Here is a 14,609-nt window from a genome sequence, read left to right as displayed (position 1 = left end):
GGGGGTTGGAATTGCCGTATCTATACCTCACAAGAGTAATTGATTCTTTTTCTTGCTATTTAATTACAGTAACAAAACATAAATTTTGTAAGCTACATACGGTTTGTTTATTGTTGAACAATTCGTAAAAAATTTCACCTACAAACAATGAAACTCATTTAATCATACACTGAAAAATATAGTCCAACTTATGCAACAACATAAAAATGCAACAACTTAACAATAAATATAAAGTTGCAAATATTAATTTGCTTAAATATTTTTAAAACAATGATAGATGAAATGGCAAACAGAATCTTGAAAACCACGAGTTACGACGTCAATCGTCGTAAAACATGAGTTATGACATCACGTGTATGTAGAAATCGTCTAGCCCTCGGGTCAGACAGAAAAATCTAGCCCTAGTGTCAGACAGATTTTTCTACCACCATGCAAAAGCTGGATAATCCTGTCCAGTGGGCAAGAATACTTCATCTAGATGCTGTGTCACACATACAAATAGGAACAATTCTTTCAAGTTCTCGCACTAAATTAGTTATGGTACATAATGTTTAAACAACTTCCTACTATGGTAATAAATGAATACCCTAAACCAGATATTCTTCTTCAAAGCATTTTACTTCTACCATACCAAAATTATCTGTTACATAGGCTAGACTCCAATTGTAATACTACCATCTTAACATTTTATACAACATAAAGATTCATAGATGTATATTTTTTAAATCCCACATTAAAGATGACAAGTTTTCTTGTGTTTTGCAAGACCAGTACTCCAGCTATATTTAGCACCACAAAGATTACATACATAGACAACTCCCTGGTGTATTGTCTTCATGTGATCGGACAGTGATTTCTTATCACTACTACAATGTCCACAGGTGGGACACACAAAACAGCCAAGTGGAGTTTTACATGTTTGTTCATGTCGTAAAAGATCGTCTTGGGATAATCCACCCTTCCTACAATAACGAAATGTGAATGTGTCTGCCTTCTGTGAAAGCTGTGGTTTTTGGACACTAGGCTCACTTGTTCGAGCCAAAGAGGATAACTCCTGATCTAACTCAGATACAGAGTAAAATCCAGATTGCCTGGAGGCACAATCTGCCTGGTAGTGTTGCAAAGCAATGTGACTGTCAAGAAGAACCCTTGAGGTAAAGGACAAAGAACAGTTGGGACACTGAAAGCTGATTTCATCATGGACACAAGCAAGATGTTCCTCCAGATGACATTTTGTAGGAAAGACATTGCCACAGTGAGAACCGACAAGCACATCACTTGCTAGCCCGGCAGTGGCAACCACATCACCATCACATAATGCTAGCCCGGCAGTGGCCGCCACATCACCATCACACAGAGCAGACAATACCGACTCCTGCTTCACAACCAGATTGGTGTCCATCTGAAATGGACCAATCGGAAATTAAAATTTCAGAAAATTAACAAGCAACTGTGCACAATCACAATCTGTTGAACTAACTTTCACAAGTGAACACCATTGAACTGACCAGTATTTTGTTAAACAATTTAAGTTCAACAACATGCAGTGTTTGCTAGGAAAGGTGAGTGACCACTCCTGGTCTACTCCAAACTCGCCAGAAAGTTTTATGAGTGCAGTAAATTGATCGCCTTGCAATAAAAAATTTAATACATTTATTTAAAACTTGGTGTAACTGCTCACCATCCACCACTTTAGGAGAGTGATCTCTAGCTCACCTTGATTTTGCTCATGGCATTGTTGTGTAACAAATAATTATTCTGACATTATTTTGCCAAAGACACTTGGATTATTGTATTTGGCATATTATGTCAGATGTTTTTGTGGTTTACTGCAGCTTTAAGTGCAGATAATGATTACTTTTAAGATTTTCGTCGATAAAACTGGTGTATTATAATAATCATGGAGGGCATACAGAATTGGATTATTGGTTTTTCCTAAACAGTGATGATCTATCAGCAATGATAAAACATTAATATTAGGTGCACCATTTTTCATATAACCAAATATTCCAAGAACATACATGTACAACCATACTGAAGAGAAACCCCATAATGCACAGCAAAGAGATACTCAACTTGAGGAAGGGGGAACACCCAAAGAGAAAACAAGACCAAAGGCATTGTTAGTGTACATGTCAAGTCAAAAATCAGTAGTAGAAAAGACATGATTGTCTGCTAACAGTTATGGAAAGACAGCAGCAAATGTTCCTTATGAAGCATGAATCAGAGCATTTTAACATTTCAGTTCAGAATTTCACCATCAACAAAGGACAAACATCATTATATGAAAGAACTTCCTACTAAAACTACGGTATCCATTCTAGTTCAGCTCTATGACAAAAAACTAACATGAAAATTAAATAATCCACAAGCAATATATGAAACAGTTATCTTGATAGCAAATCCGTAACAACTTAGAGTGCACAAGAGCATAAAATCTTCAGGTAACATTTCTGAACTCTGATATCTCAAGCCAACAGCCTGCTTACAACGAACACTAAAAAACCCATTTTTATTAGCATTTCCAACTTAGATGGAATGTGCATATAAAAGACCCCTTGCTGCTAATGGAAAACCAAGTGTCACAACTGCACATTAATAAAACCTTATGTTTGACATCTAATAACCAACAATCAATGTACTCTAGTAGCGTCAATAAACAACACACACTTTCAACTGAGACTATTTGCCACACATATTTGGGTTTGCTTAATCAGACAACCGGTTTTGCTGTCTGGTTGGCACAATTCTCACTATGAATTGAAAATCAAAACAATGTCATTCTCCACACACTGTGTTTGTGTCTGTGTGCTAGTAACAGCTGCATACAAAATCTACATGTATGCTAGACAACGGTCAAACTGTGAAAAATGAAAGCTACTGATTCCCCGACTGGTGAGTTCTTGTTTGAATTGTGCGCCTCACATGATTTCGGATAGTCTGTTCTGGCACTGCATACATTTTGGCAGCCTTACAAACAGATACTTTCTTCTTTACTACATCTAAGCAAGCATTTGCAAGCAGTGTAGGAGAATAACTGCGATACCTTCCCCGTTTTGTCATCAGATAATCCTGCAAAAAAGACATACACTTATGTGAGCACTGGGCACATGTGTTACCATGGCTGTCAAATTGATGCTTATGGGTGATTATGGATATTTACAGCACTGGACAATAACAGTTACCTAACTTAATTCATCTGACTACAAAAGCTGAAGAAGAAAACTAACATGTCCATCTTTATTAATGCCAAAAAAGGTCAAACTATTTTACATTTATAAAATACTGTTATGTAAATCCAATTGGAATCGTAAATGAGCATACCAAGAACTTGTATATGTAACGTAGAGGGGATGATTTTGAGTAATCCTGGAAACAAAAATAGAATTGAGGAATTCAGTAAGAGGAATGGAATTCCCATATTTAATATTTGTTATTAAAGCCATATACTAGGGATAGGACAATTAATTTTAAACATATTTTTGGTATTTGGTACACAAGTATGCCAGCTATCATACATACATTTTAATAAACTATTTTAGGAACAACAAACTATTTTCAATGGTCATTTTTACTATTTTACCACACAATGATAGCAGTTGGACCTGGAATGGCCCATGCAAACATGTCTGCAGGAGAATCAAGTGCTGTGATTACAGGGTCAGAATGCAAGCTACAGATGTCTCACACCTTGCTTTTTAAGGTGGGTGCAATCCCGCTCGTACAGCGCATGTAATATTGAGGTATGTGATTTTCCACTCGCCTATAATTTTCCAAAACAAGGACTGAAACCTGATGTGCTATTTAAACAAAAATCAAAATAGATTGAAGTATGCAAATTGAAAAATGGTGCATCAAACAGTAAGCCTAAACCAGTGAATATTGTGAGCCATGATTAATCATTTTGTTCCTAAAAGCTGAAATAGCTAAAAATATAAATATTCTGCCCAATAACTAGGGTCAGCAGACTTTAAAACAAAGTGTTTATTCCTCATTCAAGCACAATTATACAAATTTAGTTTTCATATACCGACTAATAAGTGTCAATGTAATATTCCACAAAAGAAAACAGAAATTCACAGATCAAACTTTATTTATGTGAAACTATAAAAAATAATTCCATTATAATTCTTTAAAATACGATCCCACTTCTGCAATCTAATTCTTACTTCCATTCTTCTCAATATTTGCTTCTCAAATTTCCAGACAGAGCAAATGATAGAAAGTGAGACGCAGTTCTAGAGTTAGTCTCAAAGTTACTCCTGAAGTCTACTGGTAATGTAACTTTTTAAACAGCAATATGGCAGCCGTCTGGACAAAGAGAGATATAACTAGTCTATTAAAAGCATAAGATATACCCGCTGAAAAACGTTAGGATGCACCAAATGAATGTACATACAGAATTACATTTACTTAAAACCAGGTCATAAAAATTTCAGAAAATGATTGTGTAACTATCCCGTAAATATTCCACAGGTATTCTGTTAATTGTAATGTGTGTGCACAGCTTGCCTTTCAGGTCATGGACTGGACTGGACTGCAAAACAATTGTATGGCTTTTCATCATACTTTTGTTGGTATCCGATTGTCATCAATGTGATGTCAATGCTTTCAGAAAATGGACATCTTCGAGTGATTGGTATGCTTAGCACAAAACATTCTTGCTTGACGTTGTGGTGTTCATTAGTGTTCATCAAAATACCATACAGTGTCTACGAAGATGTTATCAATGGTTAGGAGTACTAGAGATCTTCTGTATTTAGGGAGCAAATCATCTTTGTAAAATGCTTATACCAGGCTAGTACACCTACAGAATCATTTGGATATGACAAGTCTGACATCCTGAAACACTTCTGAATTAAAGCTAATTAGTGGAATAACTGTAAGCAAACAGTCACGTGATTAAAAGATACGACCACGACTGTTCAGCAATACATTTTACTCTTACAATACACCAAGCATGGTGTAGACTACACTTAAGGGTCTGAAGTCAGGACTGGTTCACCATACTTTTAACAGATAAATAATATATGTATGGCAAACAATAGGTTTAGATTAAGTTAAAAAATTAAACATTATTATTCTAAATTTAATGATGTAACAGAACCTTTTTCTTCTGAAACTCAACAATTCCAGTATCTGAAACTCAAGAATTCTAGTATCTGAAACTCAAGAATTCTTATTATCTGAAACAAATTTGAAAGCAAAAGGTGTTTGAGAAACTTATTACTAGAAAGCATTTCGTCGAATATGACTATTATGACTTTCCGACAATTTATTCCTCTCCATTAAACAATGAGAAAACAATAATAGTTAATTTATGAAGTTACAAAATAAGAATTATAAATGAACTAACTACAAACCACAGACTATTTTATAAACCAAGTTTAATGTCCTTTAAAGTATCAGCACAGAATAAATATTTTGCACACTATCATTAGTTCATTAAAATCCAACATTCATAAAGCATAATACATGTCTATAGTTAAAAATAGTCAACATGTAAATCAATAGGCCAAAGATGCATGAACAACTACTAACATAACACCAATAATAACAAAAACATAAACAGAGCAAATGGTACTTGGCAAGTTTACAATCAAATCAGACTTCAAATCGGAACTACTCAACAATTTATTCAATATCATTGAACCATTCAAAACTACATTCTACACTGATATCCATGTACCATGTATGAATGCAGGATAACCGGCCTCGGTGGTGTAGTTATTAAGCCATATGACATAAGGCTGGTAGGTACTCGGTTTGCATTCTGGTACCGGCTCCCACCCAGAGCTGGTTTAACAAATCAGTGGCGTAAAATTAAGGCCACTACACCAACTTCTCTCTTATTAACCACTAACCCTAACTGGATAAAAGCACAAAAATAAGCATAAACAAACAACACAGTATAATATATTAATAATAAATGAGATACCAGATACTATCAAATTTATGTACTGAGTAAAATATATTTTTAAATAATATGATAAATAAAAATTAAATTCATGAAGGACATAAAATTGGATAAATATTACTAAGTTTGTTATATAATTTAGGGCTTAAAATAATTTTTCTCTAAAAACCTTTTATTTTTTATATCCAATAATGTATGTATATATATATATATATATATATATATATATATATATATATATCTCTACGTGTATATAGAAACAATGTAAACAACTTTATATAGTATTTTCAGTATTGCTATAACAATGTACAGGGTATTTCATTCACGATCATAGATAATTTTCAAAACTTAAAAGTTTTCTTTATTCAATTAAAAAAATCTTTAATACAAACTTTTTAAACTAGCCAACATTACCATGTGCATGTATGTTTTCCAAATCATATTTAGTACAAAGTCCCCAGTTTGTAAGCACCAAATTGTCAAATAATATTAATACCAGCTAATGCATGATAATTTATCATTGAGAAATTTATTTTTCCAGTTTTGTATAATAAATGCTTATGCTATGTCAGTGCCTTTTAACTGTATAGTGAACATTTCCTGTATTTCTTTGCCTGTAAGCCATTTGAAAATTTAAAAAAATAAATTATAACTTGGAACGGTGTCGACTTACAAGCAGGTAAGAAAAATACACAAAAAACTATTACTGTCTCAGGGGAAGGTATTGCAAATTTTATTGTTGAATTACGCCTAGTATTTATAGTCAAATACATTAATTTCACAACCTCTTTTTTATAACTTCCTTATAAAATGTGTCATGGGAAAGATGTGCAAACTCACACTTAGCTAAAATGACAACCATCACTAACAGCAAAACTGTAAACCTGTTGCCAAAGTTCATTCTGAAATCAAGTCACTGACATTAATCGTTGTTCAAACAATCTTTTGTACATAATATATATACAGACACATTGATGATCAGTTTCGTGAATATTAATTAGCTTTCACTGATAATAGTTTATACTATTAGTAGGGCAACAGCAAGAACTCATATTTGGTGCAAAAACTAGTTTAGTTTCTGCAACAGAGTTATCCTCCTTCACATTATTAAAATGGCAGATGCATTCAACTTTCAGTTTCATGTTGAATATTGTAGTGGTTTGTTGATAAATAAAGTTGTCTGTTCACAATACCAAGCTGTAAAGTCTTATGGGATACCCGGTAAAAGTGAAATAGTCTTTGCCATCTACTAAGGACTTATTCTCTTTGTATTTCATTGGTAAATTATAATCACACTGTATGACAGGTCAGTGGAGGTGGTCATAGTAATTTTACTTATTAGTAAGTGGAGGTGGTCATAGTAATTTTACTTATTAGTAAGTATTACATAACAGCAAAATAACCATTTATGAAATCATGAAAATTTCCATGTCCAAATAATACTCATTTCACAGTAATATATAATTATTTTACTGTGTATTAGTACTGTACATGAACCATTATCATCCTGTCATTGCAATATCAACACCAGTCATGGTGCATCGGGACAAGAAATAGCAAAAACTAAGAAATGCAGAAGCCAAATATTATCTGATAAATGTTTTAACGCTGAATTTTCCATCATTGCGTATCGGTAACATTGAGAGATTTTAAAGTACACACTTTAATGTGAGCCGTCAGTGGTCCCTTGCTGTAGAATGATCTGCCACATTTGGAGCACTTATAGGGACGGATGTTTTTGTGCAAATTGAGGTGATCTTCATAGCTTGACCGTTGAATGAATGTTGAAGAGCATATGTTGCAACAATATCTCACTTTGTTGGCATGTGCCAAGTACATATGACTACTTAAACCACTCTTGTTAACAAATGACCGTCCACAAGAGTCGCACAAAAACACTTCCTTCCCCTGCACTGGGATAAGATTCTTAACCAACGGCTGGGTCACTTCTGTGGTGATCGGAGATTCATTGCGCACATCACTCTGTGACCAATTCATCTACAAAAATTAAACAATAAACCTCAGAATGTGTTCTTGTTTTTGCATGTACATGTATATATATTCCTATCAGTATTTTTGCCAGAAATACATTTTTGGGTATGGCGCTATGGAATTGAATGCAATCACAGTATGGGAGATCACCTCCAAAAAGAAAATGGATTCAGTTTAGGCTTAGGGTTAAGAAAATCATACAGTAATGATAAAAGTAATTAATTTTGTCAAAAAGTTAACTTTACAAAAGAAAAAACATAAACATATTGTGGGGTGGGTTTTTTTTAGGAGTCACTGGATTCAAAAAAATTATGTTCTAACAGTTTAAAAATCGATGGGGAGCAATAAACTAGTTTCCTGAAATTACATAGCACTGTTAGCAGAGCAATTGTCCTCAGTGAAAACAAATCTGCAAGGTATTGTTAGATTTACCTAATATCCAAAACGTATATACACTCATGTCACCTTAGTCTGCGCGGCACAAAAGTCTGCGCACGTTAATGATGTTACATTACGTCTTGACACAAGTGTCGGGGTATGTTTGTAAACAAACAAACAACGTTAATTTAATTCACAAAACTGTTGTTAAAACAACAAATCTTGATTGTGAATATATGTATAAAACTGGTCGATAACACTTTTACTGAAAAAAACTCTGAATTAATGCACTAAAAGTATACTTCTGCCAGCCTCGATCAACATGTTTTTCTATCATCTGTCAACATGTGTCTGTCAACGTTGTAATAAAAGTATACTTTTGCCAGCCTCGATCAACATGTTTTTCTATCATCTGTCAGCATGTGTCTGTCAACGTTGTAATGATCAACCTTGCATATCAACTTACATAAATGTACATAGACGCTTCAATACATACTGTATTGTAATTTATGAATCCATTTAAATGAAATGATGTCTTATTTAATCTGTTAACGTAAACATCCAAGCATACTTTGAATTTCCGTCCGAGTGACAATGCAAAATGGCTGAACACACTTTCAAGATTGCACTTACAGCATGGTCTATTTTAGCTATAGTCTGTTTCAAAATTATCATTGATTGTCCTATATGTCTAACGAACACTATTTGTGCTCATTTACACAGTTAATAACAGACAATTTTTGTTGAATAATGATCAAATATTTTTACATTGGCTTTTTTTTTGTTGTCATTTTGTGTTGTCCAAACTAAGGAGCATGGAACACCATTTATATTTATCTTATTTGCACAATCTAAATGTTTCTGAAAGAGACTATAACAGGAAGTGTTTGTTATTTAGAAATTATAAAAAGTCGGATCCATTGTTTGTTGCTGTTTTATGTAAACATTAGCGACAGAAGTGGTTATTTTAATGTTTGCTGCGCAGACTTATGTGCCGTCATACAGGCCAGTAAATGCAGGGAGTCTCACTAAAAATGCGCTCATTACTTGAGTTTAAAAAACATTAAAATTAAAATAACTTTAGTGGTAACACGTTTGTTGTTTCATTGTATTGTGGCAGTGAAACAAATATTTTTAAAGAAATATTTTAACTTTACAATATAACACAAATGCTTAGGTGCGCAGACTTAGGTGCCACCAGTGTATCTGCATGTGACAAGGCGATCAGTTTTTCGCCCACACTTAAATCGTTTTGTGCAAAAAAAAATCAACTGCAATCATAAATAAATAGAGAATAACAAGTTAATGATGTCGGATATCTGCTTTATCCTGTGAAGGTAAGCATGGGAAATTCTGCGAGGCTCTGCCAAGCGGAATTTCTCATTCAACCTGAACATGATAAAGCAGTTATCCGATGTCATTAACTAGTTATTATCTTTATCCTGGAGACAAAAGTTAAGGGGAAAAGCTATTATTTCAACCACATTGTACAATGACCTAGAGGTCAAATGAGCAATTGTGTAATGTAGCTATGCATGTAACGTCACTCATACTAGCAGAATATGACTTTGCTTTATCCGTCATCATAATCTGTCAATAGAAACGGTGGTTGCCAGATTGAAATTACCAGATTGAAATTACGTTGCCTGTATGAGCACGATCGCACTCACACACCTTAAAAGACAAGGTCTGCTAGACCTAGGGCCAAGATACTAGTAGACCATGTTTTTTTCAGCTTACAATAGTACAAAGGGACTTGGGCTCTGTGTTGTCTGATCTTGGCAGGGGAACCGCTGCATGCCAGTCTTTTCGACCTGGTAGTGGAGCCATAAGTACTTGATATCCTAGTAGGAATGGAACATGACTTATAATATTAAATAGTTATTTCTGTCTCTCATTTTCAAAGTTCAGATGCAGTTTGATAACTTCTAGATTGTAAGATGAAGGAGTCAGAAGACTTGAAGATGTTGGTAGTTTATTTCTAGGGTGACGTCCCATCAGAAACTGCCAGAGAAAGATTGTTTCCTTGTAACAGAGTCGTTTGGTAGTCAAGAAGTGCAAGTTGGTGGTTAGTATTCTTACTCCACAATTTCTTTACTGTCTGCATGGCACATCCTACCTTCCACTGGAACTTTGGATTTGGAAGTCTGGTCTTGGTATGTGGTGTTTGATGCCACAGTCTTTACAGAACTGCTTGAACTACTTGCATATGTATTGTGAATGCTGAATGTATAATGGAATTAACACACACTAGCAACATTACAGAGAAAATATAGAAATACTGATAGTCTTACATCAACCCTGAATGTATGTTGGAATTAATACACACTACCAACATTACAGAGAAAATATAGAAATACTGATAGTCTTACGTCAACCCTGAATGTATGTTGGAATTAATACACACTACCAACATTACAGAGAAAATATAGAAATACTGAGTCTTACGTCAAACCTCAATGTATGTTGGAATTAATACACACTACCAACATTACAGAGAAAATATAGAAATACTGAGTCTTATGTCAACCTCGAATGTATGTTGGAATTAATACACACTACCAACATTACAGAGAAAATATAGAAATACTAAGTCTTACATCAACACTGAATGTATGTTGGAATTAATACACACTACCAACATTACAGAGAAAATATAGAAATACTGATAGTCTTATGTCAACCTCGAATGCATGTTGGAATTAATACACACTACCAACATTAGACAAAATACAGAAATACTGAGTCTTACATCAACCTCGAATGTATGTTGGAATTAACACATACTACCAACATTACAGAGAAAATACAAAAATACTGATAGTCTTACCTCAACCCTGAATGTATGTTGGAATGAGCACAGACTACCAACATTACAGAGAAAATACAGAAATACTGAGTCTCACGTCAACCCTGAATGCACACAAAATACAGAAATACTCATACATATGAGCAAACTCATGCAAAATAGAACATGTTTCACATTAGCACATGAATTTTTGTTAACCTTCAATTTTCAAACAGTTTACATGTATTTTCTGCTTCACTTTAAGAGTATGAGGGTCTTGTGTATTTGTATTATATTATCAGACATTTCGATCTGGAGAATTTTTTTTTAGGTTTCCGCCAGAATCATAAAATGATGCAATATATATATTTTGGAATTCCATTTCATAATCATATGCTTCCGACTCTAAATTTGGGATTTGCGGAAGCATGAAATTGTACTAAATGGCAGTCTGTTATTATTAAAAGATGATGGCTTGGGTTGCAGGGGTTAAATTTCACAAAGCCACTAGTTCGAAACTGCCACTATGTCTTTAGCTTTTTATTCATAGCAATTATTTTTATCCCTAATAACAACACTGTATTGCTGTCCTATACATATTTCCATCAAAGGCAATCATCAGAAAGGCCAAACTAGTCACAGGGAAGAGAAGTTCTGGAATATTCGGTCATCAGTACAAAATCACAAATATTGTTTAAACATGTCATTTCTGTGTTATTTATTTATTGTTATCACTGATGTAGTAATGTGATGACTGGAACAACTGATAGATCTACAGCCTGGTTATGACGTGCCCATTTCCCCCCTAGTTACATGTAAAGAGAACTATAATGAACACAATGCTCCTTTGTTATGTGTGATATGAACAAAAGTCCAAGTCCAAAACAGCATCAGCTTCCGATCTCAATTATTCCTCAAGGAAGAAGTGGGACTGATAATGTTTTAATGAAATGCATAAAAAATATATAATAAATAATAATAATAAAAAATAATCATAAAACATCTACTGATCTAGTTAATAACTGGTTAAAGAAATGCAATAAGCCTAAGATATTAATGCAAAAACATTCCTCTTTTTGGTCTTAAACTGTCAAACCAGAACCATATTGTAATATAGTGTACCGTATAACTGTAATCGATCTCGGCTATAAGTCGAGTCCCTAATAACTGAAAACGTATTTTTTTAACCCTTTAGAAATGACCCACTACTTACAAATATTAAAATATTTCTTATTTTCAGCAATGAGAACAATAATAACAAAAGAAAATTATTACAAAACTTCGGTTTTCACGTTTTGTACATCGCAATATAATCAGACTATTCCAATCAAACTATCATTATTACATAGCATCAAAACGAAATATTCCCTTAGTAGAGAGTGAAAGCTGTTGACTGTTACTGTATATAAATGGTTTTGTGCACAGACAACAACTTTATTTATAAACACTGACAACAGATCACTACGATAAAACTGAAAGTATCATACATGTAAGGAGGATAAACTCTGGAAAGTACACTGGTTTTTGTATAATGTGTGTCCCTATTGCTCTAGATAGTGAACTGCAGAAAGTCTTCAGTAATATTAATCACCGCCAAAACATTGTTTGAACAACCATTATGCCAGTGACCAGATTTCAAAATAAACTCAGGCAACAGGTAGTTAGTATTGTTTACATTTTTACTATTAGTGATGACTGTTAATTTAACTAAGTGGACTGTTGTCTTGGCATGTGAGTGAGATCGTACGCCTTTTCGCATAACCAAAACCGTTCTAATGCCAAAAAAAATAGGTTATAAAAAATAAATATGTCAAATTAACATATTTGAGTATAAATACATGGCATACTTCAACAATAAAACTTGTAAAATAATCCCCAAAACAGTAATATTTTTTGGTGAATTTTTTTTACCCTCTTATAAGTCGACCCCCCAAGTTATAAAATAATTTTTGGGTGAAAAAAATTCGACTTATAGGCGAAGATATACGGTAGTTGTCACACTATAAACTTTTGTATCTTACTAATTTATAGGGCTCAATGCAGAAGTTTTAATTTACTTGCTACTGGCTAGTAAATGACATATATTCACTAGCCAAATCTCTTCGTCTACTCCCCAGTTTTACCTAATATATAATTTTATAAAATAAATGTATGGCAATGCCCCCTTTATTCGACCACTTAAGAAAGAAAAAAATGGATCAAGTTTTGTTTGTGTATTATACCCTGGTTAGAGCATTATCTGAGTGCCACAATGAACAGTATGGAATAACTGACCAAACGACTCAGTATTCAACCACTTTCTACCAGACAACCCAGTATTCAACCACTTTCTAATTAACCAAGATAAAACTCACCTCTAAAGTTATGAACATTTACTTACATTTATATTGTCTGTTATATAGCACTTTTGGAAGAAAGATTGTTTACCCTATCGCAAATGTTCACAATACATATACTCTTGAGTTAAAAAGGAGTATGGAAATACACTGGTCGAATACTAATGCTGTGTGTGTGTGTGTGTGTGTGTGTGTGTGTGGGGGGGGGGGGGTTGACACAGGCTCTACCCCCCTGCTCTGCCGTGCCTGCAGACATTAGCTGTCCGACTCACAATCACTTTACCCCACAGTCAGTTAAACTTCCTGTACATAATATCATACCACGCATGCTCAGGTCAAGAGAAAAAGACGTCTATAATGAATTCAAACGATCTAAGCCGGAATTTTGCGAGGTAAAAAAGGAAGTAAACATGATTTGTTTCAAAATCCAGATATCTGTTATTACTAAGATATTAATTTAATAACTGATGATTTAATTGGCATGTTCAACTTGTGTACAAGATTACTAGGTCCAATATTTTGTACTCACCAGTTGGCTACTACATTTTGACAAACAGTCACCTGTGAACAAAAGTTACTCGAGTGTTTTACTCGCCATGTAGAGCCCTGATTTATAATGAATATATATCCATGCCTGAACCTTGACACTGGAATATTTTTTATTGAATATGAAACAAAAACCCTCTCACCCCCACCCTGAATCATATTTAGCAAAACCACAGGAAACCAATATTTTTATGCAGTATGCAGGATACACGACAGTCATTTTGCATGTTGTACAGCACTATACATTACAACATTATGTTTAATATTCATACAGGTCTAACTAGCCAGCAGTTGTCAAAACCTGTCACTGCATAAGATTTTTGGTTTAGTTATGTATACTTATATGTATTTGTAAACCGATACAAGTTAAGACTTATAGACTAGTTTTAGTGAGGACCTCCAGAATGTCAACATTCAACTATAGGCCTCCACAAACAGCATGAACCATCATTTGATTTGTGGATTGGTTATATGCAAATTTTGTATTGGGCAGAAATTATTTATACATTTGTACAGTTTTAAATTACTCACACACACAAACGCACGCACACATACACTTATATGTAAAATAAAAACAAATATACATGGCCATAAAAAGACTGTCTTGAGTTTACTGCCACTGCTAAATGTTTCTGACTAATAGCGGAGCTCG

General features: G+C 34.0%; 1 protein-coding gene across 12 annotated transcripts in view; it reads right to left on the bottom strand.

Annotated features, from left to right (window-relative positions):
- LOC121382869 (putative uncharacterized protein DDB_G0290521) overlaps positions 1-14,609 on the bottom strand; it is a 91,559-nt gene that overhangs the window by 52,785 nt on the left and 24,165 nt on the right. The window contains exon 4 of one of the 12 annotated variants that reach the window (XM_041512500.1): positions 188-1,402. The exons of 10 other annotated variants lie outside the window; for them this stretch is intronic. In XM_041512500.1, the coding sequence (XP_041368434.1) occupies positions 734-1,402 (669 nt within the window). In that variant the 3' untranslated portion in view covers positions 188-733. Of the gene's footprint in view, positions 1-187; positions 1,403-5,376; positions 7,916-14,609 lie in introns of those variants that run through there. One more of the 12 variants, XM_041512504.1, reaches the window with a different exon arrangement.

This window comes from Gigantopelta aegis, chromosome 10, assembly GCF_016097555.1.
Source record: "Gigantopelta aegis isolate Gae_Host chromosome 10, Gae_host_genome, whole genome shotgun sequence".
Taxonomy (NCBI): Eukaryota; Metazoa; Mollusca; class Gastropoda; order Neomphalida; family Peltospiridae; genus Gigantopelta; species Gigantopelta aegis.
Note: the sequence above shows the minus strand (reverse complement) of the source record. Positions and strands in the feature narration are given on the sequence as shown.